At 42.7% G+C, this 26,437-nt stretch overlaps 2 protein-coding genes across 3 annotated transcripts in view; one reads left to right on the forward strand and one right to left on the reverse strand.

The window, feature by feature from the left end:
* LOC141105749 (FHF complex subunit HOOK interacting protein 2A) overlaps positions 1-26,437 on the reverse strand; it is a 93,615-nt gene that overhangs the window by 39,189 nt on the left and 27,989 nt on the right. The gene's annotated exons all lie outside the window — the stretch shown is intronic.
* Positions 3,886-26,437, forward strand: part of LOC141105751 (uncharacterized) — a 99,477-nt gene continuing 76,925 nt past the window's right edge. The window contains exons 1-5 of one of the 2 annotated variants that reach the window (XM_073595837.1): positions 3,886-4,213; positions 6,036-6,157; positions 7,209-7,553; positions 9,197-9,763; positions 10,283-10,375. In XM_073595837.1, the coding sequence (XP_073451938.1) occupies positions 4,099-4,213; positions 6,036-6,157; positions 7,209-7,553; positions 9,197-9,763; positions 10,283-10,375 (1,242 nt within the window). In that variant the 5' untranslated portion in view covers positions 3,886-4,098. Of the gene's footprint in view, positions 4,214-6,035; positions 6,158-7,208; positions 7,554-9,196; positions 9,764-10,282; positions 10,899-26,437 lie in introns of those variants that run through there. The other variant, XM_073595835.1, reaches the window with a different exon arrangement.

Raw genomic sequence — 26,437 nt, forward strand, 5'->3', positions numbered from 1 at the left:
ACAGAATAATGGCATGCATTAAAAAGGGGATCAACTCCAGAGATAAAACGATAATTCTCCCGCTCTACAAGACTCTGGTCCGGCCGCACCTGGAGTATGCTGTCCAGTTCTGGGCACCAGTCCTCAGGAAGGATGTACTGGAAATGGAGCGAGTACACAGAAGGGCAACAAAGCTAATAAAGGGTCTGGAGGATCTTAGTTATGAGGAAAGGTTGCAAGTACTGAACTTATTCTCTCTGGAGAAGAGACACTTGAGAGGGGATATGATTTCAATTTACAAATACCGTACTGGTGACCCCGCAATAGGGGTAAAACTTTTTTGCGGAAGGGAGTTTAATAAGACTCATGGCCACTCGTTAAAATTAGAAGAAATGAGGAACCCATCCGGTGTGGCTGATGGCTGGGCAGGAAGCCGAGTGAGGGCAAGATAGTCCCTATTCGGCTCTATGCCCTTGGAGGACTGGAGCGAGGTCTGACGTCACTTTCGCTTCTCGGGCATAAACAAAAGATTTTTTTTTCTATTAAAGGCAAAATGTCTTTTTTTTTTTTCTTTTAAAGGTAAATGAAACGGTAAATGAGAAATTTGGGGTCTTTTTGACCACAGATCTCTCAATAAAGAGGACCCGTCATGCTTATTTCTATTACAAGGGATGTTTACATTCCTTGTAATAGGAATAAAAGTAATCAGAAAAAAAAAATTAAAAGGGACAGAATAAAAAAAAAATAAAATAAATAATAATAATAATAAAAAAAAAAATTAATGCGCCCCATTCCTCCGTGCTCGTGCGCAGAAGCAAACGCATACTTAAGTCGTACCCATATATGTAAACGGTGTTCAAACCGCACATGTGAGGTATCGCTGCGATCATTAGGGCAAAAGCAAGATTTTTGAGTACGCAGTTTGTCGCCATTCCACGAGCGTGCGCAATTTTAAAGCGTGACATGTTAGGTATCTATTTATCTACTCAGTGTAACATCATCTTTCACATTATACAAAAAAATTGGGCTAACTTTACTGTTTTGTTTTTAACCGCTTCCGGACCGCCCTACGCATATATACTATGGCAGGGCGGCTCTTCAGCTGTACATGATTTTGTTTCCTGGGTTCTGCGGCATGTTGTGTGGACACAGCGGGAGTCAATCAGCAAGTCTGGCAGACCCGATGTCCGCCGGGACCCGCCGATCGTTCCCGAGGCAGATGGCCATTTTGTGACAGGAGAAGACAGAGATCTTGTGTTTCTCCTAAGCAGGAACACGGATCTCTGTCTTCTTACAGTACAAGCACCCCCACACACAGTTAGCACTCCAATGGGGAAAAAATTAACCCTTTGATCGCCCCTGATGTTAACCCCTTCCTTGCCAGTGTCATTAGTACAATGACAGTGCAAATTGTTTTAGCACTGATCACTGTATTAGTGTCACTGGTCCCCAAAAAAAGTATCAAGAGTCACTAATGCCCCGTACACACGGACATTCTGACAACAAAATCCATGTTTTTTTTTCTGACGGATGTTGGCTCAAACTTGTCTTGCATACACACGGTCACGTAAATCTTGTCGGAAATTCTGAATGTCAAGAACGCGGTGACGTACAACGCGCACGACGAGCCGAGAAAAATGAAGTTCAATAGCCAGTGCGGCTCTTCTGCTTGATTCTGAGCATGCGTGGAACTTTGTGCATCAGATTTGTGTACACACGATTGGAATTTCCGACAACGGATTTTGTTGTCGGAAAATTTGAGAACCAGTTGTCTAATTTTGTGTGATGGAAATTCCGATGAAAAATGTCCGATGGAGCCCATACACGGTCGGAATTTCCGTCAACAAGCTCTCATCGAACATTTTCCGTCGGAAAATCCTATCGTGTGTCCGGGGCATTAGTGTCCGATTTGTCCACCGCAATGTCCCGCTATAAGTCGCTGATCGCCGCCATTACTAGTAAAAAAAAAAAAAATTCCATAAACAATATCCCATAATTTGTAGACGCTAATACTTTTGTGCAAACCAATCTACACTTATCGGGATTTTTTTTTTTTACCAAAAACACGTAGTAGAATATATTTTGGCCTAAATTGAAGAAGAAATTCGATTGTTTTTACATTTTTTATTGGATATGATTTATAGCAGAAAATAAAAAAAAAAAATTATTATTTTTTCAAAATTGTCGCTCTTTTTTTGTTTATAGCGCAAAAAATAAAAACCGCAGAAGAAAATTCTATTTGTGGGGGAAAAAAATAACAAATTTTATTTGGATACAGCGTTGCATGATCGCGCAATTGTCAGTTAAAGCGTTGCAGTGCCATATCGCAAAAAAAATGGCCTGGTCAGTAAGGGGGGTGGGGGGTAAATCCTTCCGGAGCTGAAGAGGTTAATTCATTAAAGTGTATTTTTTTCAAAAAAAAAAAAAAGGTTGCGTTTGAAAGACCGCTGCGCAAATACTGCAATAAAAATATTGCAACAACCGCCATTTTTTTTATTGCTAGAAAAACACTCAGAACCCCCAAATATATATATATATATATATATATATATATATATATATGTGTGTATATATTATAAACAGAAGCCCTAGAGAATAAAATAGTGGTTGTTGTATCTTTATTTCAGGCAGTATTTGCATTTTTCAAATGCAATTTTTTTTTTTTTTTTTGGTAAAAAATGCAGTTTAATCTTTTCGCTGCCAGAGCAGTTTTTGCATCGTTTGCACACATGTTTAACTCCTTGAAGACCAGGCCTTTTTCTGACTTATCTGTATTTTTTTTTTTGTCACTTAGAACCCCCAAACATATATATTTTTTTTGTAGCAGAGACCCTACAGAAAAAACAAGCGATGCAAAAACTGCTCTGGCAGCAAAAAGGTTAAACTGCATTTTTTTCCCAAAAAATAAAAAATTGCATTTGAAAAATGCAAATACTGCCTGACATAAAGATACAACAACCACTATTTTATTCTCTAGGGCTTCTGTTTATAACATACATATATATATATATATATATATATATATATATATATATATATATATATATATATATATATATATGTGAGTTCTGAATGTTTTTCTAGCAATAAAAAAAAATGTGATGGTTACATGTAGGAAAGAAGGTTAGAACAGGTCTGGGAGGGAGGGAAGGGGTTAAAAAGGAAGCAGATGTCCTGATCCGGTGTCCTATCGTATTCTGTCCGCTATCGGATAGTGTCCGCTCTCTACTGCGCAAGCGCAGCTGGCCCATCGCATAGTGTCCGCTCTCTACTGCGCAAGCGCAGCGGGACACTCCGAAAATAGCCGAAATTAAACAGCTGAGCTGGGCACAGCTTAGCGCATGCGCACTTTAAACCATATTATGTCACATGCCCCCGCACCGCACGCTCACGAGGCCGTTGCGTGCTTAAAAAAAGTGCATGTTTAAGGGCGCTTACATTAATGTTTACGGGCGGATACTTCTATAATAAGCCCGCTAATAAGGGTGGATACTTGTATAATAAGGGCATGTTTATGGGCGGATACTTGTATAATAAGGGCATGTTTAAGGGCGGATACTTGTATAATAAGGGCATCGGGAGCGTGCGGGAGCCTGTGACTGAATGTAAAAGGCATTGCGCAGGCGCCGTTTACACTTGTTCCTCAGCTGTTCTTCGGAGACTTTCGGCGTCTCCTTTGTCCTCCTTACTGCGCAAGCGCGGCGCCTGCGCAGTACGAAGCGGACACTATTTGATGGGGGGACAGTTTTCGTCAGAACACCCCGGTACCCGATGGTTTTTACAAACCCTCCCCCGCCCAGCGAACTTCCATTGACACAATGCGGGGGAGCATGGCATCCACACAAACAAACCCGACACCACCCCCAACATGAAAGGATTCACCCGGGGGAAGTCGGTAACCCGGCGCACACTGGAGGAGTTCCCGGAAGTCGAGATAGGGCAGACCAATACTCCCAGCAAGCCCCGGGACAATCATGTGTCTCCACTGGGGAGGGGCCAGTTCTCTCCCTCCAGGCAGTAGTTTAGAGTGGGCGGAGGAAAATGAATAATTAGTTTCAGGTCCGCCGCGCTTTTCAAATTCTGTAGAGCCTAGCTAACTGTACGTTGCCTAGCAACATCATGTCTGTCCTTTCCCGGAGCGCTGTGACGTCACAGTGTGGCTCTCTCAGCCTGCCCATAAAAAAGCAGCGCAAGGCTGGAACAGCCAGTATTCAATTTCTGAATTCAGAGAGAGGTTGGTTGTTTTTGTGCTCTGCCTTTACACGTAGAATATTGCTTATTACACACATTTTAAATGTAATGGAATAGATAGAATAAAAAAAAAATGTATATCTATATTTATATATCCAAACCTGGTTGGGTGTTTCCTGGCCCTGGTAGATCTTATACTGGGCTGATTGTTATAGTTATATATCCAGCCAGTGCTGTGCTGACAAAGCCAAGTTTAAATCACTATTTTTTTGCTAGGTAAAGTATTTGCTTATATATATATATATATTAATATATATATATATATATATATATATATATATATATACACATACATTTTTTTAGCAGAGACCCTAGAGAATAATATGGCGATCATTGCAATTTTTTTACATCACACAGTATTTGCTCAATCTTTTTTTTAAATGGATTTTTTTTGGGAAAAAATATACTTTAATGAATTTTAAAGACACAATATAGTACCTAATAAAAAAAACATATATAGAGAGAGAGAGAGAGGGAGAGAGAGAGAGATAGATATATATCTATCTATATATATATATATATATATATATATATATATATATATATATAATTTTTTTTTTTAGGTATTAAATTGCATTTGAAAAACCGCTGAGCAAATACTGTGTGATGTTATAATAATGTTACACTAAGTAAAGTGATTCTAAAGGTCATTTTTATTTATTTATTTATTTTTTATTATAAATAACAAACATGTTATAGAATTGCATTAAGGTGAAAAACCACAAGGGTTTACAACTCCTTTAACATGTCAATGCTTTAAAATTGCATCCGCACGTGGAATGGCAGCAAATTACCATACTACAAAACCTTCATAGGTGACGCTTTAAAAATCTCTACAGGTTACCAGTTTAGCATTACAAAGGAGATCTAGTTCTAGAATTATTGCTCTCGCTATAACGCTTGCGGCGATGGCTCAGGTGTGGTGCGAACACCGTTTACATATGCGGGCGTGACTTGCATATGCGTTCGCTTCTGCGCGCAAATACAGAGGGATGGGATGCATTATCATTTTTATTAATTATTATTTATTTTATTTTTTATTTTTACACTGTTCCTTTTCAATTTTTTTTTCTTGATCACTTTTATTTCCATTACAAGGAATGTAAACAACCCTTGTAATAGAAATGAGCATGATAGGTCCTTTTTATTGAGGGATCTGGGGTCAAAAAGACATCAGACTTCACATTTACCTTTAAAAGCAAAAAAAAAGAAAAAATTGCCATTTACGTCTCAAAGCACAGAATGATGGGGTGCTTTACATTCTTTTATTATTATTATTATTATCATTATTTATTTTTTATTTTTACACTGGTCCTTTTAAATTTTTTTGATCACTTTTATTCCTATTACAAGGCATGTAAACATGTCTTGTAATAGAAATGAGCATGACAGGTCCTCTCAATTATTTTTTAAAAGCAAAAAAATGTAAATATATTACAAACTGAGTGCAGGGATCAGGAGTGCGTTACACATAACATGTAGATTTCAAGAGAAAATGCTTTCAAAAAGTTTATCAATATATTATTAAAGCCGAGCTCAGAGTTAGACAGTTTTAAATGGAATGGGGATGGGTTAACACCTCATTTGGGTTACTGGCGTCTGCGACCCCACTGGGATGATTCTGCTCGCTTCCTCTCCTACTGAGATGACAGGAAACTATCCCAGTCAGGACACAGAAAACAGTGAAACCTTGGAAAAAACCTGAACCCGTTCCCCATCCAAATCTACAAGAAAACATTTTGAGTAGAGTTCCACTTTAAAATTTGTACTTAAACTTACCATCTTTATTTTTTTTCTTTCTTTAGATACAATGACACGAAGTGTTGAAAACGTTTATACGGAGGATACGAGAAGAAGTGTGGAGGAAGAAATGGCAAATCAAAGCATCATAGAGGATGATGCCAGAAATCACATTATTGTCGTCATGGTAAGTATCCAATAATGATATAGTGATTAATTAGTTCTGGTTAACCAGGGTGAAGAAAGTCGCATGTCTATAAAGAACAGGTTTGTACCAACCTCAGCAGAGGAAGGGAAAGGGAAACCCTCTGAATAGCTATAAGCCATCTTTCCTCATATGGGGAAAATCTTGGCGCAAAATCACGTACCTGTACGTCATTCTGCTTCAAGTGGTTGTAACGGGGTGATGCTTGCAGCTGCAGTAAAGGCGGCGATCAGCGACTTGTGATATTGCGGCGGACATTCTGACACTAACTGACACTTTGTGGGAACCCGTGACACTAATACAGTGATCAGTGCTAAAAAAAAAAAAAAAAAAGCACTGTCACTGTACTAATGACACTGCCTGGAAAAGGGTTAAACATCAGGGAGGCGATTAAAAAGTTAAATGTATGCCTAGCCAGTGCTTTACCACACTGTGTGAGGTGCTTTCACTAGGGGGAGAGATGGAATTTATTCCCTGCTTTGCAGAGACACAAATTCCACCCCTTCCGTCCTGCCAGCCGGCGATTTGCCTTGTTTGCATAGCCTTTCTGACGATCGGTGGGTGCCGGAGGACATCGGCACCTGGCGCCCGCAGATCGGCTACCGCTGTGTGAAATCACAGCGGAAGCGAGGCGCCGGAGGCCCCTCCCCGAACGTGTCAGATCATGTCTATAGATGGACATGATCTGGCGCACAGGTTGCTGCTCTGTAGCATTAAAACTGCTATAGGGCGGACCTGAAGCAGTTAAAGTAGAACACCCAGCAAGACAGTTCAGATGGATTGGGGAAAGGGTTAGAACCTCAGTTGTATTTTTATTGCTGTCTGCAATCCTAATGGGAAGATTCAGCTTACTTCTCCTCCTGGGATGATAGGAAGCAAATGGAATCTTTCCCAGTCAGGACACAGAGAACAATAATAACCTTGCAAAAGTTTGAACCCCCCCCCCCCTATCCAAATCTAAAAGAATGAGTAGAACTTTAGAATCTGTACTTCTACTTACCTTTGTTTTGTTTTTGTTTTTGTTTTCTTATAGGACAAGGTTGAAAAGGGGATATGGGGAGAGATGGAGATCCCCACGCGTGGAGGAAGAAAGATAAAGCTCAAATGGATATTTGAGGTGGGTGAAGAGGAGGACAAGAAAGTGAGTGAAGAGGAGGACAAGAAAGAGAATGGAGGGGAAAGAAGAGAAGAAGCAAAAACACCTAAAGAAAAAGAGGAAGAGAAATGGAATAAATTAAGTGCCAGCTTCTTCACCGTCCCCCCTGTACAAGAGAAAAACAACGACGAAGAGACCGACTCATGTTGGAAGGGCTTCAGCCTGAACCCAACAGAATGGTTGAATTGGCTCACGGGACCTGTATTGAAGGTGCTGGGAAAAGTAAGTACCCCATACAATTATACTGCTTAGGTAGTCCTATAGATAACTAGCAGTCTCTCACAAACAAGTAGTTTAGGACTAGGAGAAGAACAAAGCCCCCTAGGTAGCTGGAGACCATTCTTCTCATGGGGTTGGGGTGGGGACACACAATTACAATCAATAAGAAATTGGCCAGGATTCAATTACAGATCTTTAAACACTTCAGCCCCGGAAGAATTCACCCCCTTCCTGACCAGAGCACTTTTTGCGATTCGGCACTGCGTCGCTTTAACTGACAATTGCGCGGTCGTGCGACGTTGTACCCAAACAAAATTGACATCCTTTTTTTCCCCACAAATAGAGCTTTCTTTTGGTGTTGTTTGATCGCCTCTGCGGTTTTTGTTTTTTGCGCTATAAACAAAAGAATAGCGTCAATTTGGAAAAAAAAACGCATTATTTTATCATTTTTGCTATAATAAATATCCCCCAAAAATATATTAAAATTTTTTTTTTCCTCAGTTTAGGCCGATATGTATTCTTCTACATATTTTTGGTAAAAAAAAAAAAAAAAAATCGCAATAAGCGTATTGGTTTGCGCAAAAGTTTTAGCGTCTACAAAATAGGGGATAGATTTATAGCGTTTTTATAATTTTTTTTTTTAGTAGTAATGGCGGCGATCTGAGATTTTTATTGGGACTGCGACATTATGGCGGACACATCGGACATTTTTGACACTCTTTTGGGACCATTGTCATTTATACAGCGATCGTTGCTTTTAAAATGCATTGATTACCTTGTAAATGTGACTGGCAGTGAAGGGGTTAAACACTAGGGGACAGTGAAGGGGTTAAGTGTGTCCTAGGGACTGATTCTAACTGTTAGGGGGCTGGACTTCAACACACAGGACAGTAATCACAGCTCTCGATGAGAGAGAGCTGTGATCACTGTCCTGTAACTAGGCAGAACGGGGAAATGCTTTGTTTACAAAAGGATCTCCCTGTTCTTCCTCTCCGTGACAGGATCGCGGGCACTTGGCGGACATCGAGTCTGCGGTCACGAGGCTTCCGGCGGCGCGCACGCTCGAGACACCGCTTCTTAAAGGGAACGTACCTGTATGCCCTTTTGCCTGCCAGTGCCATTCTACCGACGTAAATCGGCGTGCGCTGGTCGGCAAGCGGTTAATGAATGTTCCTTTCCTAGTGAATTGGTGGCGGGGGGGGGGGGGGGTTGCTTGGCAATGGCAGAATCCGACCCACGGACCGCAGTTTGGAGACCACTGTTCTAGGGGAATGAATAGCAATTAGGAAGTTTTCTAGCTTTATCAACAGTGGTTATTCAGCCTGGTCAGGGCGTCCCATTAAGGACCCTTCCAAATTCCCTCAGGGCTATTAGTAAACTAATGCCCCCCCCCCCCCCCGCCATTTATCCTCCTAAAAGGGTTCCTAAACTGTACGCCGAATTCCCGGCCACCTATCAGGCCGACCTCTTCTATGGAGACATTTTCCTGATAAAAATTATCATTTTTGGGGAAACACATAAACCATAAATGACAAAGTCCTAAACTGATAAGTAGTGCAGAAGTGACAGGCTGTCTGTGATGTAGCTGAAAGGTGATACTAGTGTGTTATATCAATTAATGAATTCTTTCCTTTTCTTTTCCACAGAGTGCTTGCATATGTGGCTGCTTTTACGCCTGGAGAGATATGGGAAAAAAAACGGTGGAAAATGAAGAGTGGCTGAAAATGGAAGAGGACGAATGGCTGATTAAGGAACAGGCAGGAAAGGTGAAAATTAATGAAATGAAAGAGTCAAACATAAAACGGGTGGAATTCCAGCCATGTGAGGTAGTGGACGTAAAGATGGAATGGGAGTATGAGGTAGCGGTTGAAGACGAGGTAAGGAAAAATCATATGTGGCATGTGAAAAACATCTGGGAGCCGGCAAAACTAAGGAAAAAGAAGGAAAAGACCGGTGAAAACCAGACAGAAGAAGAAGAAGAGAAAGACAACAGCGAAGAGGCTGAGCAGAGAGAAGAACAAGAGAAAGACAACAGCGAAGAGGCTGAGCAAAAAGAAGAACCAGAGAAAGACAACAGCGAAGAGGCTGAGCAAAAAGAAGAACCAGAGACAGACAACAGCAAAGAGAACAATCAGACAGATTGTCAGTGTAATATTAACCCCTTTGCATTCCTGGGTTATCTAATAGGACCTTTTTGGAAGTTCATGAAAAAAGTAAGTACCCTTTAAAATTAAACTGCTTAGGAGGTAGTTCCATAGATAACTAGCATTCTATCATAAATAAGCAGATTAGGACTAGAGGAAGAACAAAGCCCTCTGGGTAACAGGAGACCATTCTTCCTCATGGTGTGTGTGTGTGTGTGTGTGTGTGTGTGTGTGTGTGTGTGTGTGTGTGTGTGGGGGGGGGGGGGGGTCAATCACAACTTCCCTCAGGGCCCCTAGTAATATCGTCCCCTTTGGCATTTATACTCCTAAAAGTACTAAACTCATGACACTGGCTGAACATATAGAAAGGGTTTGTATATTGTACACCAAATTCCCAGCCGCCTATCAGGCCGACCTCTTCTATGGAGAATACTACCTTATAAAAACTGCCATTTTTGGGGAAACATATATATCATAAATTAAATAATGTCAAGTAGTGCAGAAGTGACAGACTGTGTGTGATGTAGCTGAAAGGTGTTACTAGTGTGTTATATAATCTAATAAATCCCTTTCTTTTCTTTTCCACAGCACTCTTGCTCATGTGTCTGCAGTGGCGAATGTAAAGATGACGGAAAAGAGTTATACTGGTATAAATTAACAAGGGAAGCGAGATGGAGGCGGGTAAGAAAAGCTAAGGAGAGAGACATGATATTATTCAGGGAGGAGTTGGCAAAGGTTGCCAGGGATAGAAAGAATGAAGAGGAGGAAAGGAAGAGAGAAATAAGGGTAACAGAGGAGGAGAAAAAACGGGACGAGCGGGTGAGAGCAAAGTGGTTGAGGGCAAAATGCATGCCAACAGAGGAGAGGAGGAGAGAAATAAGGATGCGAGAAGAGGAGAAGGTCAGGGAGGAGCGAGTCAGAGCAAAGAGGTGGAGAGAAAAGATGGAGAGAGAACAGAAGGCAAAAGAAGACCAGGAGAGAGAGAAGCAAAATAAGGAAATGAAGATGAAATAAAAGGAATGGGAAGAAGGGAGGAGAGAATGAGAGCAAAGAGGGACTAACCGGAGAAGATAACAGAACGTAAACATCGTTTGCTCTCACGATATGTAAATCAGCGACTCTGGCACAGATTGTTGTTGTTTTATTGATGTAATGTTTTATTGTTACCGTTATTTGCTTTTCAGGTACGCCATTCAGCTGCAGCATTGATTTATTTATCTTGACATCAACATCGTTTGCTCTCACGATATGTAAATCAGCGACTCCAGCGCTGTAGGAGGTGATTTCACCACCACAGGTTAAAAAAAAGAGCATATATGCCAAAGCATGGGGGTCGGGGCGATTTGCCCCTAGCATTAGGGGCAGATTGCCCCCATGGTTCGGCATAAATTTTTTACTCTTTTTTTTTTGGCACAGATTGTTGTTTTATTGATGTAATGTTTTATTGTTACCGTTATTTGCTTTTCAGGTACGCCATTCAGCTGCAGCATTGATTTATTTATCTTGACATCAACATTGTTTGCTCTCACGATATGTAAATCAGCGACTCCAGCGCTGTAGGAGGTGATTTCACCACCACAGGTTAAAAAAAAGAGCATATATGCCAAAGCATGGGGGTCGGGGCGATTTGCCCCAGCATTAGGGGCAGATTGCCCCCATGCTTCAGCATAAATTTTTTACTCTTTTCTTTTGGCACCGATTGTTGTTTTATTGATGTAATGTTTTATTGTTACCGTTATTTGCTTTTCAGGTACGCCATTCAGCTGCAGCATTGATTTATTTATCTTGACATCAACATCGTTTGCTCTCACGATATGTAAATCAGCGACTCCAGCGCTGTAGGAGGTGATTTCACCACCACAGGTTAAAAAAAAGAGCATATATGCCAAAGCATGGGGGTCGGGGCGATTTGCCCCAGCATTAGGGGCAGATTGCCCCCATGCTTCAGCATAAATTTTTTACTCTTTTCTTTTGGCACCGATTGTTGTTTTATTGATGTAATGTTTTATTGTTACCGTTATTTGCTTTTCAGGTACGCCATTCAGCTGCAGCATTGATTTATTTATCTTGACAGCAACAGCGTTTGCTCTCACGATACGTAAATCAGCGACTCCAGCGCTGTAGGAGGTGATTTCATCACCACAGATAAAAAAAAAAAAAAAAAGAGCATACATGCCAAAGCATGGGGGTGGGGTGGGGGGGGCGATTTGCCCCTAACATTAGGAGCGGATTGCCCCCATGCTTTGGCATATATTTTTTACTCTTTTTTTGGCACCGATTGTTGTTTTATTGATGTAATGTTTTATTGTTACCGTTATTTGCTTTTCAGGTACGCCATTCAGCTGCAGCATTGATTTATTTATCTTGACATCAACATCGTTTGCTCTCACGATATGTAAATCAGCGACTCCAGCGCTGTAGGAGGTGATTTCACCACCACAGGTTAAAAAAAAGAGCATATATGCCAAAGCATGGGGGTCGGGGCGATTTGCCCCAGCATTAGGGGCAGATTGCCCCCATGCTTCAGCATAAATTTTTTACTCTTTTCTTTTGGCACCGATTGTTGTTTTATTGATGTAATGTTTTATTGTTACCGTTATTTGCTTTTCAGGTACGCCATTCAGCTGCAGCATTGATTTATTTATCTTGACATCAACATCGTTTGCTCTCACGATATGTAAATCAGCGACTCCAGCGCTGTAGGAGGTGATTTCACCACCACAGGTTAAAAAAAAGAGCATATATGCCAAAGCATGGGGGTCGGGGCGATTTGCCCCTAGCATTAGGGGCAGATTGCCCCCATGGTTCGGCATAAATTTTTTACTCTTTTTTTTTGGCACAGATTGTTGTTGTTTTATTGATGTAATGTTTTATTGTTACCGTTATTTGCTTTTCAGGTACGCCATTCAGCTGCAGCATTGATTTATTTATCTTGACATCAACATCGTTTGCTCTCACGATATGTAAATCAGCGACTCCAGTGCCATAGGAGGTGATTTCACCACCACAGGTTAAAAAAAAAGAGCATATATGCCAAAGCATGGGGGTCGGGGCGATTTGCCCCTAGCATTAGGGGTGGATTGTCCCCATGCTTCGGCATAAATTTTTTACTCTTTTTTTTTTTTTTGCCACAGATTGTTGTTTTATTGAGTTCATGTTTTATTGTTAACGTTGTTTGCTTTTCAGGTAGGCCATTCAGCTGAAGCACTGATTTATTTATCTTGACAGCAACAGCGTTTGCTCTCACGATACGTAAATCAGCGACTCCAGCGCTGTAGGAGGTGATTTCATCACCACAGATAAAAAAAAAAAAAAAAAAAGAGCATACATGCCAAAGCATGGGGGTGGGGTGGGGGGGGCGATTTGCCCCTAACATTAGGAGCGGATTGCCCCCATGCTTTGGCATATATTTTTTACTCTTTTTTTGGCACAGATTGTTGTTGTTTTATTGAGTTGATGTTTTATTGTTACCGTTGTTTGCTTTTAGGGCACGCCATTCAGCTGAAGCACTGATTTATGTATCTTGACAGCAACAGCGTTTGCTCTCACGATATGTAAATCAGCGACTCCAGCGCTTTAGGAGGTGATTTCACCACCACAGTTAAAAAAAAAAAAAAAAAAACAGTGCACGTATGCCCATCATTAGAAGTGGGTGAATGCAGGGCGGTGTTCTAATGGTGGGCATACCAACCGATCTCTTTTTTTCGTTCAGCCCACATGCTGCATGCAAAAATAGAACATTACAATATATGCCCAACAAGGACCAGCGACGTACTGGTATTGAGTAGTTATTAGTGACTTTGGTTTCCCTGGATATAAACAGCACCATTGGGAAAGCATCTTATCACACCGATCTTGGTGTGGTCAGATGCTTTGAGGGCAGGAGGGATATCTAGAGTCTAATTGCGCCCAAATTTAAAAAAAAAGAGTACCCATAATTACCTATTGCTATCATAGGGGATATTTACATTCCCTGTGCTAACAATAAAAATTATTAAAAAAAATAAAAAATGAAAGGAACATTGTAAAAATAAAAAAAAAGGAAAATAAATAATTAAAAATAAAAATAAAGCACCCCTGTCCCCTCGTGCTCACGTGCAAAGGTGAACGCAAGCGTCGGTCTCGTGTTGTATGTAAACAGCAATTGCACCATGCATGTAAGGTATCACTATGAACGTCAGATCGAGGGCAGTAATTCTAGCAGTAGACCTCCTCTGTAAATCTAAAGTGGTAACCTGTAAAGGCTTTTAAAGGCTTTTAAAAATGTATGTAGTTTGTCGCCACTGCACGGTTGTGCGCAATTTTAAAACATGTCGTGTTTGGTATCTATGTACTTTCACTTACCACAGTTTCAGAGGCCCTTGAATGTCAAGATAGCACAAGACCCCCCAAATGACCCCATTTTGGAAAGTAGACACCCCAAGCTATGTGCTGAGAGGCATGTTGAGAATATTTTATATTTTGCCTCAAGTTTCGGGAAAATTACAAGCTTTCTTTTTTTTTTTCTTTGCACGAAGTTGTCATTAAATGATATATTGCTCGAACATGCCATGGGCATATGTGAAATTACACCCCAAAATACATTCTGCTGCTTCTCCGCATATGGGGATACCACATGTGTGGGACTTTTTGGGAGCCTAGCCGTGTACAGGACCCCAAAAACCAATCACCGCCTTCAGGCTTTCTAAGGGTGTAAAATGGTGATTTCACTGCTCACTAGCTATCACAGTTTCGGAGGCCATGAAATGCCCAGATAGCACAAAAACCCCCAAATGACCATATTTTGGAAAGTAGACACCCCAAGGTATTTGCTAAGAGGAATGGTGAGTATTTTGCATCTCTAGTTTGTTTTGGAAAAGGAAATGATTGGTGGGCGATAAATCGCGCTGCAATCACGTCAAAATCACAACGCGCAAAGCTTGCCGCTCAAAAAGGAGCAGGAGCTTCTTTTGGGTGACAGCATAGCATGTTGCAATTTTGCCCACCAATCGAGGCAAAATCGCACCGCGATTGGGGTGCCATTAATAAGTAATGGCATCGCAATTGCATCCCAGGTTTTGCCCCGATTCTGAATTCGCAGGCAGAATCATAGCTATTCCACCTGTGATTCCAAATGCCTAAGGGTTGAATGGAGCCTTAGGCTCTATTCACAAAGCTAAGAGCTTTACATCCTTTGATCTGTCGGGGTCCATTCACAGTAAGATTTGCATGTGAATCGCACAGGATCCCATTACATGTTCCTGTGCGTTTTGCATGCAGTTCTGTGCAGTGAAATTTCTGAAATTGCACTGCACCCCACCAAAAGTACTTTTGGAAACGCACTACAAACAGATCATATGATACTTAGGTACCATGCGATCTGGTGTGGGCAAACGCACTGCATTTGCGACCTGCATTTGGGGTGTCATTAATTTTGCTCTGATACCCGCTGCAGATCGCAAGGACAGTGCGATTGCACAGAATGCAGGTTCCCTGCACAACATTTTAGTATGAATGGGCCCTAAACCAGGTGGACGAGCAGCAGCTGCAATCCGATCAGGTGCAGCCACTGTTCAGGATTTTTGGCAGCCTCGGGGGGCCAGCTATCAGAATACAGTAGCTGTCAGGGGAGATTTGTGCTGTGAAGGAGTTACAACACTTTTTCTGGTTTGGCCCCTTTGAAATGGACGGCACCTAAATCAGATAAGCATTGCAACAATTGTTGTGGAAGGTCCGACATGTGCACCAAAATTCAGATAGTTCTTATTTCTGGCACTTTGAGAATCTGTCTCTATGGTTGGAACAGATTAAAACAATTGCCGTCAGTTCTCAGACACGCAAATATGTAGTAGAGAAGACCAACTGAGAGTTGGCATACAGAGGGACACCAGTGCTCAGAATAGGCATTGTGTACTGGGAAACTGTCATGAATGTGACAGCTTTCTGCACAGGGCTTGTGGTTGCTAGGATGCTGGCAGCCACTGGCTTCCTAGCAATGGTTGGCTTGGTCCGCAGCTGAATGTACAGTAAAAGGCAAGGATGCTAGATTAGATCATTACCCAAATATGGCATTGACCATGTTTGATAGTGATCTGAATCTCCCAGCTGGCAGCTGAATGGGGTGGGGGATGTAACTTGGTTTGCTTTGACAGCTGCAACAGCTAATGGCATCTTAGCAACCATTCATACTGTGCTACTGTGACTGAACATGAATTGAGTTGAGAAGTGTCTGCGGTATGGACGCTCCAAGTGCTATCCCCCCACCATGCCTCTGAGGAGCGACAGCTGGTGAGAATCAGTAGACCAGCAGCAGCTGTCAGATTTATACTCTTTACAAATCAATGGCCAGCGCTGCCATTGTTGGTATGTGACCACTCATCTGGTTATATGCAAATAGAGCCTCTGACCGACCCTGAACACAGACAGTGTCAAGGGCTGGAGTTACTGTGGAGTTCCAGCCGCATACATAATGATTGCAGCTAATCGGCCAGTTTGCACGTGGCCATAACATAGAGCAGTAATGGCGAACCTTGGCACCCCAGATGTTTTGAAACTACAATTCCCATGATGCTCATGCACTCTGCAGTTTAGTTAAGCATCATGGGAAATGTAGTTCCAAATCATCTGGGGTGCGAAGGTTCGCCATCACTGGCATAGAGTGTTGCTGCGTCCAGAGGTGGGGTTGCAAAGTAGATATTTGCCAGCACACCAAGAATCGCCACAAAGTGGCGTCCAAACGGGTAGTTTAATGCATGATCACACCACAAGAAAAGTGCAACGTTTCAGAGTCACGCAGGACGCCTTTGTCAGACATGTGATAAACGTGGGGTAACAGTGAAAAGAATTTAAATAACCATCAACCATTTAGAAAAGAAAGAAAACCATAGCTCCTCCCACCCCCAGATAAGTATGATGTCACAAATCCTGCCAAAAAGACTCAAAAAGTTAGCATAATTACACAGATTCAAAAAACGTATGAGAAGAAGGGGTTTACACAAAAAAGCACTGACACTACCTGTGTATTGTCATATAGGATTTGATATTGTGGATCCTGAGTCACTGTAGGGACGGGCCCATTGCTAGGGAACATCAATATGCATCGCACGATCTACATATTGATCTGCGCCACTGCAGGGATCAGTGGTTGCACATCACAATCGCGCATGCGCAATGCGGCGGAAGTAACCAGGCAATGGGGATGCTGTAGGGCCGCCGATGCCATGGAGATGCATGACGATGGCAAACCCTGGCCTGACACAGATCGGCACCCGTGTGGGGTAAATGTTTGCAGGTCAGCTCAGATTACAGCAGTCATCACCGGCTGCCCGTGCATGATGCGGCGGCGGTGACCAAGTAACAGGGGGCGCTGCAGTGTCGGGGCTGCGGATGTCATGGAAACGGATGATGCCGGCTGGCCCCGCCCATCTAGGCAGATAAAATAAAAATAAATATAAAAATAATACTAATAATAAATATAAATAAAAAAAAGAAACAGAGAAAAAGAAGGAAAAGAAAAAAAGAGGAAAAGAAAGTGAGGAGGCAGAGAATTGGGGGGAGGGGGGGAACAAATGGGAGAGGGGGGGGGAGAAGAAGTAAAGAGAAGGGAGGGAGGAAAAGGGGAAACAAAAGGGAAGGGAGGGAGGAAAAGGGGAAAGGGGGGGGAGCTCAGAACCTGGCTGCAGAGGTAGGGTTGCACGCCCAGTGATTGGAGCAAACTATCTGCACACTATTGTCTGTACGAATGTAGCCTAATTATGTTGTGGATATTCTATATGGGATTCATGTGAATAAATCCATATGTGTTCAGCTGCTTAGTATAGGAAAAGGCACAGGGTGAGCTTTTTTTCCTGCTGCACAGTGACTTTTTTTCTTATAAAAGTGGATCATTGTAAGCAATCCTGTCAGTGGTAAATGGTTTGTCTCAACCCTCCAACTGCTACATTGGCAGGACAGCTCGTTCTTCTTGAAAAACATCAGACTTACTGGTTCACCAGGTCAGAATAAAGCAAATGCAAACTAATGCAGCCCCCACATTTAAGAATTGGTAAGCTGCAATATAATAAATGTGTGGTTTTTGGTTTAACCATTTGCCGACCGCGGCACGCCGATGTACGTCATTAGAACAGCATGGGTGGGCAAATGGGCGTACCTGTACATCCCTCCCTCCCCCCGGGTCCGCAGTGGTCGGATTCGTTAGAGGACCGATCAGTCCTCAGGTCCCGGCCAATGTTTTCTGGCCTGGACCTGCTGATCGGTCCTAACGAATGGAAACCTTCCCCTGTCACAGACGGGGGGAAGTGATGTCGTCTCTCCTCGTGGAGTCTTTTCAATTCCAGTGAGAGGAGAGAAGACGTCTTATCGTGAGTTGCACCAACACTACACTAACACAGTACACATAGGTACACTTTCCACCCTCCGATTGCCCCCAGTTAACCCCTTCACTCCCTGTCAGTGTCACTGTGTCACCAATTGCAGTTTTCAGATTTTTCACTGATCACTGCATAGGTGTCATCTGTGACTGAAATGTTAGGGCAGTTAGTAGTAGGCCCCATTAGGTCTAGGGTAACCCCCTAAACCCCCCTAATAAAGGTTTAACCCCTTTATCACCCCCCAGTTAACTCTTTCACCCCCTGTCACCAGTGTTACTAATCAATCTCTTTTCTGATCGCCGTATTTGTGTCACGGGTGACGCTAGTTAGCCAGTTAGATGATTAGTTTCACCGTCAGGTCTTTATAGTGTCAGGTACCCCCGTATGTTACCTAATAAAGGTTTTAACCCCCTGATTTCCCCCTAGTTAACCCTTTCACCCCCTATCACCAGTGATCACTGTATTAGTGTTACGGGTGACACTGGTTAGTTAGTTTATTATAGCATCAGGGCACCCGCCGTATATTACCCAATAAAGATTTAACCCCCTGATTGCCCGGCGGGTGATATCAGCTAGGTTTTAGCGTCAGTCAGGGTCTGCGTCGCCCCAGGCAGCGTCAGATTAGTGCCAGTAGCGCTAACACCCACACCATACACCTCCCTTAGTAGTATAGTGTCTGAACGGATCGATATCTTTGATCTGATCAGAACTATATTAGCATGCCCAATAGTTTAGGGTTCCCAAAAACGCAGAGTTAGCGGAATCAGCCCAGATACCTGCTAGCACCTGCGTTTAGCCCCTCCGCCCAGCCCAGCCCAGCCCACCTACCCAAGTGCAGTATCGACTGATCACTGTCACTTACAAAAACACAACACATATAACTGCAGCATTTGCAGAGTCAGGCCTGATTCCTGCGAACGCTAATGCCTTGTACACACGATATGATTTTCCGACGGAAAATGTGTGATAGGACCTTGTTGTCAGAAATTCCGACCGTGTGTAGGCTCCATCACACATTTTCCATAGGAATTTCCGACACACAAAGTTTGAGAGCTTGCTATAAAATTTTCCGACAACAAAATCCGTTGTCGGAAATTCAGATCGTGTGTACACAAATCCGACGCACAAAGTGCCACGAATTCTCAGAATAAATTAAGAGAGGAAAGCTATTGGCTACTGCCCCGTTTATAGTCCCGAGGTACGTGTTTTACGTCACCACGTTCAGAACGATGGGATTTTCCGACAACTTTGTCCAACCATGTGTATGCAAGACAAGTTTGAGCCAACATAAGTCGGAAAAAATCCACGGATTTTGTTGTCGGAATGTCCGATCAATGTCTGACCCTGTGTACAGGGCTTAACACTTTTTTTTATAGCGCTTGAAGCAGTCATTGACAGTCAGGAGCTCTTTTTCCTGTGAGTCTCACTACTGTACCAGTAAATTTAGAGACCAAAATGTCAAATCGAAGGTACAGTAGTGAAGAGGCCTACATGTTTCTGAGCATGACATATAGTGAAGAGGAAGTCACCCACCTGTCAGATTCAGGCTCAGAATACGAACCGGTAGACAGCAGCGGCGCCCTGACAGATAGCTCTGACGACGGAGTAATGGTCCCTGCCAAGGTCAGGCGTACCCGACCCCATTCGTCTGCTGTCGTTGAGGTGCAAGAACCGCAGGGCTCTCGTATGGGGCAGAGAGCTAGTACTAGTGCTGCTCATCCTTCTGGTGAACTGGCAAGCACCAGCGGCCTAGTACATCCTGGTAGTACATCGAGCACCGCAGTAACACTTGGTGACGTGGCGAGTCCCATAAGTGCAGTTCAAGCTAGTGAGGTGGCTAGCACGAGTAGTGTCCCACAGCCACCAAGAAGAAGACAAACACAGGCCCGTCAAGCCCATAGTGCCCTTCCTGCTGCATTTGCCAATCCTAATTGGATGCCCACCACTTCTGCAGCACCCGGACTTCCCCCATTCACTGGCCAACCTGGAAGGTGGAAACAGTTGATTTTTACGTCACTTGATTTTTATTTGCTGTTTTTCACGTAAGATCTCTATAGATCTATTGTGGACCAAAGCAATTTGTATGTTGGTCAATTCATCGCCGCTAATCCCCAGTTGACCCTTGCCAGAGATTGGAGACCTATTACGGTCTCCGAATTTAAGACTTTCCTGGGCCTATCCCTCCTCATGGGCATAACTAAAAAGAGTGAGTTGCAGTCATATTGGTCCACTGACCCAATTCACCATATGCCCGTGTTCTCTGCCTCCATGACCAGGACACGATACAAGCAGATCTTGCGGTTCATGCACTTCAATGATAATGAACTTTGTCATCCTCGGGGTGACCCTGGATTTTACAAAATTCGGCCCCTCGTAAACCACTTCAACCAACAGTTTGCAGCCTTGTTTACGCCCAATCAAGTCTGCGTTGATGAGTCCCTGATTATGTTTTCTGGCCGCTTGTCTATCAAAGAGTATCTTCCCAGCAAGCGTGCCAGATATGGGGTCAAGATATATAAGCTCTGTGACAGGGCAACAGGCTATGCATATAGTTTTATGGTTTATGAGGGAGAAGATAGTCACGTGGAGCAGGAGAACTGCCCAGACTACATAAGGAGCGCTGGTAAGACTGTGTGGGACTTGGTGTCACCCTTATTCGGAAAGGGGTACCACTTGTACGTGGACAATTATTACACGAGCGTGCCACTTTTTAGTCACCTTTTTGATTATGGAATTGGTGCATGTGGCACCGTGCGATCTAATCGCAGGGACTTCCCCCAATGGCTTGTAGAATCCCGACTTAGATGGGGGAGAGAGCCTGCTTGAAGTGTAATAATTTGTTAGCAGTGAAGTGGAGGGATTCATGGAATGTTTTCGTTCTGTCCTCCTTTCACGCAGATACGACAGTCCAAATTCCTACGGTGACTGGTGTTGTGGGGAAACCCCTCTGTGTCCACGAATACAACCTTAACATGGGAGGGGTGGACCCCAACGACCAGTTGTTGGCGCCGTACCTAATTGCCTGTAAGGCCAGACGCTCGTACAAAAAAGTGTCTTTATACTTATTTCAATTGGCTCTGCTAAACACTTTTGTGCTATTCAAAGCTTCAGGACGAACTGGATCCTTCCTAAAATTCCAGGAAGAGATTGTCACAGCCCTTCTGTTTCCAGACGGTGCTATGGCCCACCTTCCCAACGCAAATGCAGTGAGCCGGCTGCATGAGAGGCATTTTCCGTATATGTCCTTCCTGGTACCCCTACCCAAAGAACACCCCAAAGAAGATGTTGTGTCTGCAGAAAATGCGGATTTAGGCGTGACACCCGCTTTTATTGTTCCTCCTGTCCTGACCAACCTGGTCTGTGCATCGGTGACTGTTTCAAATGCTACCACACACTAGTGGAGTATTAGCGTAGGGTACAGCACTACACAGTCCTAGGGCACGCTAACACAGGTTCTCGAAAGATGAGATGGCCATCACATTTTGAGAGACCCTAATCTGCAACGTTCAGTTTACAGTTTTTGTAAAAGTGAAAAAAGTGACAAAAAAAAACCACACACAAAAACACAAAAATATATAAAATAAAAAAGCCAAAAATAAAATCTGTTTTATTTTTACTACGTTTTATTGCATTTGCTTTGCAGGTATGGTATGTTATACTGTAATGTTACTTTGTTTTATTATTAACCATCATTTGCTTAGCAGGTACGCCATTCAGCTGCAGCATGGGTTTATTTATTCTGACAGCAACAGCGTTTGCTCCCACGATATGTAAAGCCGTGACTCCAGCGATGTCAAAGGTGATTTCACCACCAGTTAAAAAAAAAGACCATATATTTCGAAGCATGGGGGCAGGGGTGGAGGATCGATTTGCTCCTAACATTAGGGGCGGATTGCAACCATGCTTTGGCATATATTTTTTAGGCACAGATTGCATTAAAAAATGTTTTATTTTTACTATGTTTTATTGTATTTGTTTTGCAGGTATGGTAAGTCTTACTGTTATACTGTAATGTTACTTTGTTTTATTGTTAACCATTTGCTTAGCAGGTACGCCATTCAGCTGTAGCACTGATTTATTTATATTGACAGCAACAGCGTTTGCTCCCACGATACATTAATCAGCGACTCCAGCGCTGTAGGAGGTGATTTCACCACCACAGGTAAAAAAAAAAATGGTGCATGTATGCCCATCATTAGAAGTGGGTGGATGAAGGGCGGTATTCCAGTGGTGGGCATACCCACCGATCAATCTCTTTTTTTCGTTCAGTCCACAGGCTGCATGAAAAAAAGAACATTACAATGTATGCCCAACAAGGACCAGCGACGTACTGGTATGTTGCTGGACTTTGAGTGGTTATACCAGAATGATGCCTGCAGGTTTAGGTATCATCTTGGTATCATTCTTTTCAGCCAGCGGTCGGCTTTCATGTAAAAGCAATCCTAGTGGCTAATTAGCCTCTAGACTGCTTTTACAAGCAGTGGGAGGGAACATCTCTCCCTCCTACCTTCTTCCGTGGTCTTCTCTAACTCTCCTGTCCCAACAGGGAACCCGATAATGCAACTGGTGGTTCCACCAGCTGACCATAGAGCTGATCAAAGACCAGAACGGCTCCAATCATCTCTATGGCCTAAGAAACCGGAAGCTACGAGCATTTCATGACTTAGGTTTCGCCGGATATAAACAGCGCCATAGGGAAAGCATTTTATCACACCGATCTTGGTGTGGTCAGATGCTTTGAGGGCAGAGGAGAGGTCTAGGGTCTAATAGACCCCAATTTTTTCAAAAAAGAGTACCTGTCACTAACTATTGCATTACATTCCCTGAGATAACAATAAAAATGATTAAAAAAAAGAAAAAAAAGCAAAATAAATAATAATAATAAAAAAAAAAACCAAAACACCCCTGTCCCCCCTTGCTTACGCGCAAGGGCGAATGCAAGAGTTGGTCTGCTGTCATATGTAAACTGCAATTGCGCCATGCATGTGAGGTATCACCACGGAGGTCAGATCGAGGGCAGTAATTTTAGCAGTAGACCTCCTCTGTAAATCTAAAGTGGTAACCTGTAAAGGCTTTTAAAAATGTATGTAGTTTGTCCCCACTGCAGGTTCGTGCGCAATTTTAAAGCATGTTGTGTTTGGTATCCATGTACTCGGCATAAGATCATCTTTTTTATTTCATCAAACATTTGGGCAATATAGCGTGTTTTAGTGCATTTGAAAAAATCAATGCGCAAATGCTGTGTGAAAAACAAAAAATGCAACACTCACCATTTTAATCTGTAGGGCCTTTGCTTTAAAAAAAAATATATAATGTTTGGGGGTTCAGAGTAATTTTCTTACAAAAAAAAATATTTTCTCATGTAAACAAAAAGTGTCAGAAAGGGCTTTGTCTTCAAGTGGTTAGAAGAGTGGGTGATGTGCGACATAAGCTTCTAAATGTTGTGCATACAATGCCAAGACAGTTCAAAACCCCCCAAATTACCCCTTTTTGGAAAGTAGACACCCCAAGCTATTTGCTGATAGGCATGTTGAGTCCATGGAATATTTTATATTTTGCCACAAGTTGCGGGAAAATCACAAAGTCGTCACTAAATGATATATTGCTCAAACATGCCATGGGCATATGTTAAATTACACCCCAAAATAAATTCTGCTGCTTCTCCTGAGTTTGGGGATACAGGACCCCGAAAACCAATCACTGCCTTCAGGCTTTCTAAGGGCGTAAATTTTTCATTTCACTCCTCACTACCTATCACAGTTTTTGAGGCCATGAAATGCCAATATAGCACAACCACTCCCCCCCCCCCCCAAATGACCCCATTTTGAAAAGTAGACACCCCAAGCTTTTTGCTGAAGGGCATGTTGAGTATTTTGCAGATCTCACTTTTTGTCACAAAGTTTTGAAAATTGAAAAAAAAAAAAAATGTCTTTCTTCATTTTCAAAAACAAATGAGAGCTGCAAAATACTCACCATGCCTCTCAGCAAATACATTGGGGTGTCTACTTTTCAAAATGAGGTCATTTGGGGGGGGGGGTTGTGCCATCTTTATGTGCCATCTTTATGGCCTTCGAAACTGTGATAGGTAGTGAGGAGGGTAATCAAAAATTTACGCCTGGCGGTGATTGGTTTTTGGGGTGCTGTACACGGCTAGGCTCCCAAAAAGTCCCACACATGTGGTATCCCCGTACGCGGAGAAGCAGCAGAATGTATTTTGGGGTGTAATTTCACATATGCCCATGGCATGTTCGAGCAATATATCATTTAATGACAACTTTGTGCAAAGAAAAAAAAAAAGAGAAGCAGCAGAATGTATTTTGGGGTGTAATTCCACATATAACCATGGCATGTGTGAACAATAGATCATTTACTGACAACTTTGTGTAATTTTTTATTTATTTTTTGTCATATTTCAATCACTTGTGACAAAAAATAAAATATTCAATGGGCTCAACAAGCCTCTCAGCAATTTCCTTGGGGTGTCTACTTTTTAAAATGGCGTCATTTGGGGGGGGGGGGGGCGCTACATTTTGGCCTAAATGTATGACTAAAATTTAGTTTATTGGATTTTTCTTATAACAAAAAGTAGAAAATCTAATTTTTTTTTAAATTTTCGGTCTTTTTCCATTTATATCACAAAAAATCAAAATCAAAGAGGCAATCAAATACCATAAAAAAAAGCTCTATTTGTGATAAAAAAGGACACAAATTTCGCTTGGGTACAACATTGCATGACCGCGCAATTACCAGTTAAAGCAGAGCAGTGCCAAATTGTGAAATGTGCTCTGGTCATTGAGCAGCCTAATCTTCCAGGGCTGAAGTGGTTAAAGCAGTAGACATCTGTGCATGAGGACACACACATGTCTTCCAAGTCACACATGAAGTTGCACTGACATGCGGCTTTGAAATTGTGTGACTTCGTCTGAAATGGCCGCAGTCAATATGAACGAGGGCTTATACTGCTTTAACCACTTTGGGACCGCCCACCATAGATATAAGTCGCTACTTTAACGTTAAATACCATTGTTATGGCAGCAGATAGCTGCCATAACCCCAGTATTTTTCACCTGGTCGGTGATCCACTTTCACATAAAAGTGATCTCAGCAGTGGATTCGCCGCAAGATCACTTTTATGGGCAGTGGGAGAGGTCCCCCCCCCGACCCCTTCGGCAGTGGCGGAAATGATCCGATTCCTGGGATAGATGGGCAGGAAGTCGAGTGAGGGCAAGATGGCACCCACGTGACTCTATGCCCTTGGAGGACCGAAACAACGTCAAACATCACTTTCGCCCTCCGGCCTTAAAGGGACATTTTTTTTTTTTGTGAGGAACTGCATAATTGCTCACATAATTTGTAATAAAAACATCTTTGCCATTCTCAAGCTTCCCTCCAACCACTTTGCATATTATTTTATATATACTGTGATTCTGTACTTGCCAAATATGCTGCGGAAATCTCCCTCCGCTTAACTGTGGGCAGAAGAAGCGAAGAAGCTGCTGCCTGTTCACTTCCTGGATTTACACAGACACACCTCCAGCTCTGCAGCTCTCATTGGCCCTCTTATGACTCATCCCCCCTCCCTTCCTGACAAACTCTCACTAGAGTGAGAGAAAGAGCTGTGTTTGATGTCATAAGCCTAGGCTAATAACCAGACAAGAAACAAGAAGTGGGCTGTATAAGGTATTTACTGACAGAAAAACAAGTTTTACTATCCAAAGTTGAAACAACAAGAGCAGAAGATTTAATAGATGGAAAGTTGGAAAAATGACTGAAGTTCCGCTTTAAGTGGATAGCAATCTTCAGGAGTATTCTATAGATAGAGCCTTGACGAGGCTCTGTGGCTTACGCATGCATTTGCAAATATGTGCAGACTAAACCCCTGCTTTTAACGCATACTGTTAGACAGGTTATTTGGTTGTCTGCGAGCTGGTCGGTAAGTTAAGCTTGGTTTTTCCCTTGGATTTATCCTTGGCCTTTGTCTGTACCCGTTGTTAGCCTTCCAATGCTTCTTACTGCGATAGCCAGCTATAGATGAGAGCAAGTGGCATCTTTTTATATCACTGTCGTGTTTTTTGGTCAGGCAACGCACTGACACCTTTGCAGCCAGTGTGCTATATGCTGGGTGTTCAGCGTGCCCCTGTACCTTTAAGAAGGGGTGGGCTCCCCTTCAGTCCACCTGCTCTCACCTATCCATCAGAATCCATGTGCCTCCACTGTGGGGACACTTATAAGTTAGTGTTAGGTACCACAGATACCAGGGTGCCTTGACGAGGCTCTGTGGCTTACGCATGCACTTGCAAATGTGTGCAGACTAAACCCCCTGCTTTTAATGCATACTGTTAGACAGGTTATTTGGTTGTCTGTGGGCCGGTGGTAAGTTAAAGTGGAGTTCTAC

The sequence above is a fragment of the Aquarana catesbeiana genome, linkage group LG08 (assembly GCF_042186555.1).
Source record: "Aquarana catesbeiana isolate 2022-GZ linkage group LG08, ASM4218655v1, whole genome shotgun sequence".
Lineage (NCBI taxonomy): Eukaryota > Metazoa > Chordata > Amphibia > Anura > Ranidae > Aquarana > Aquarana catesbeiana.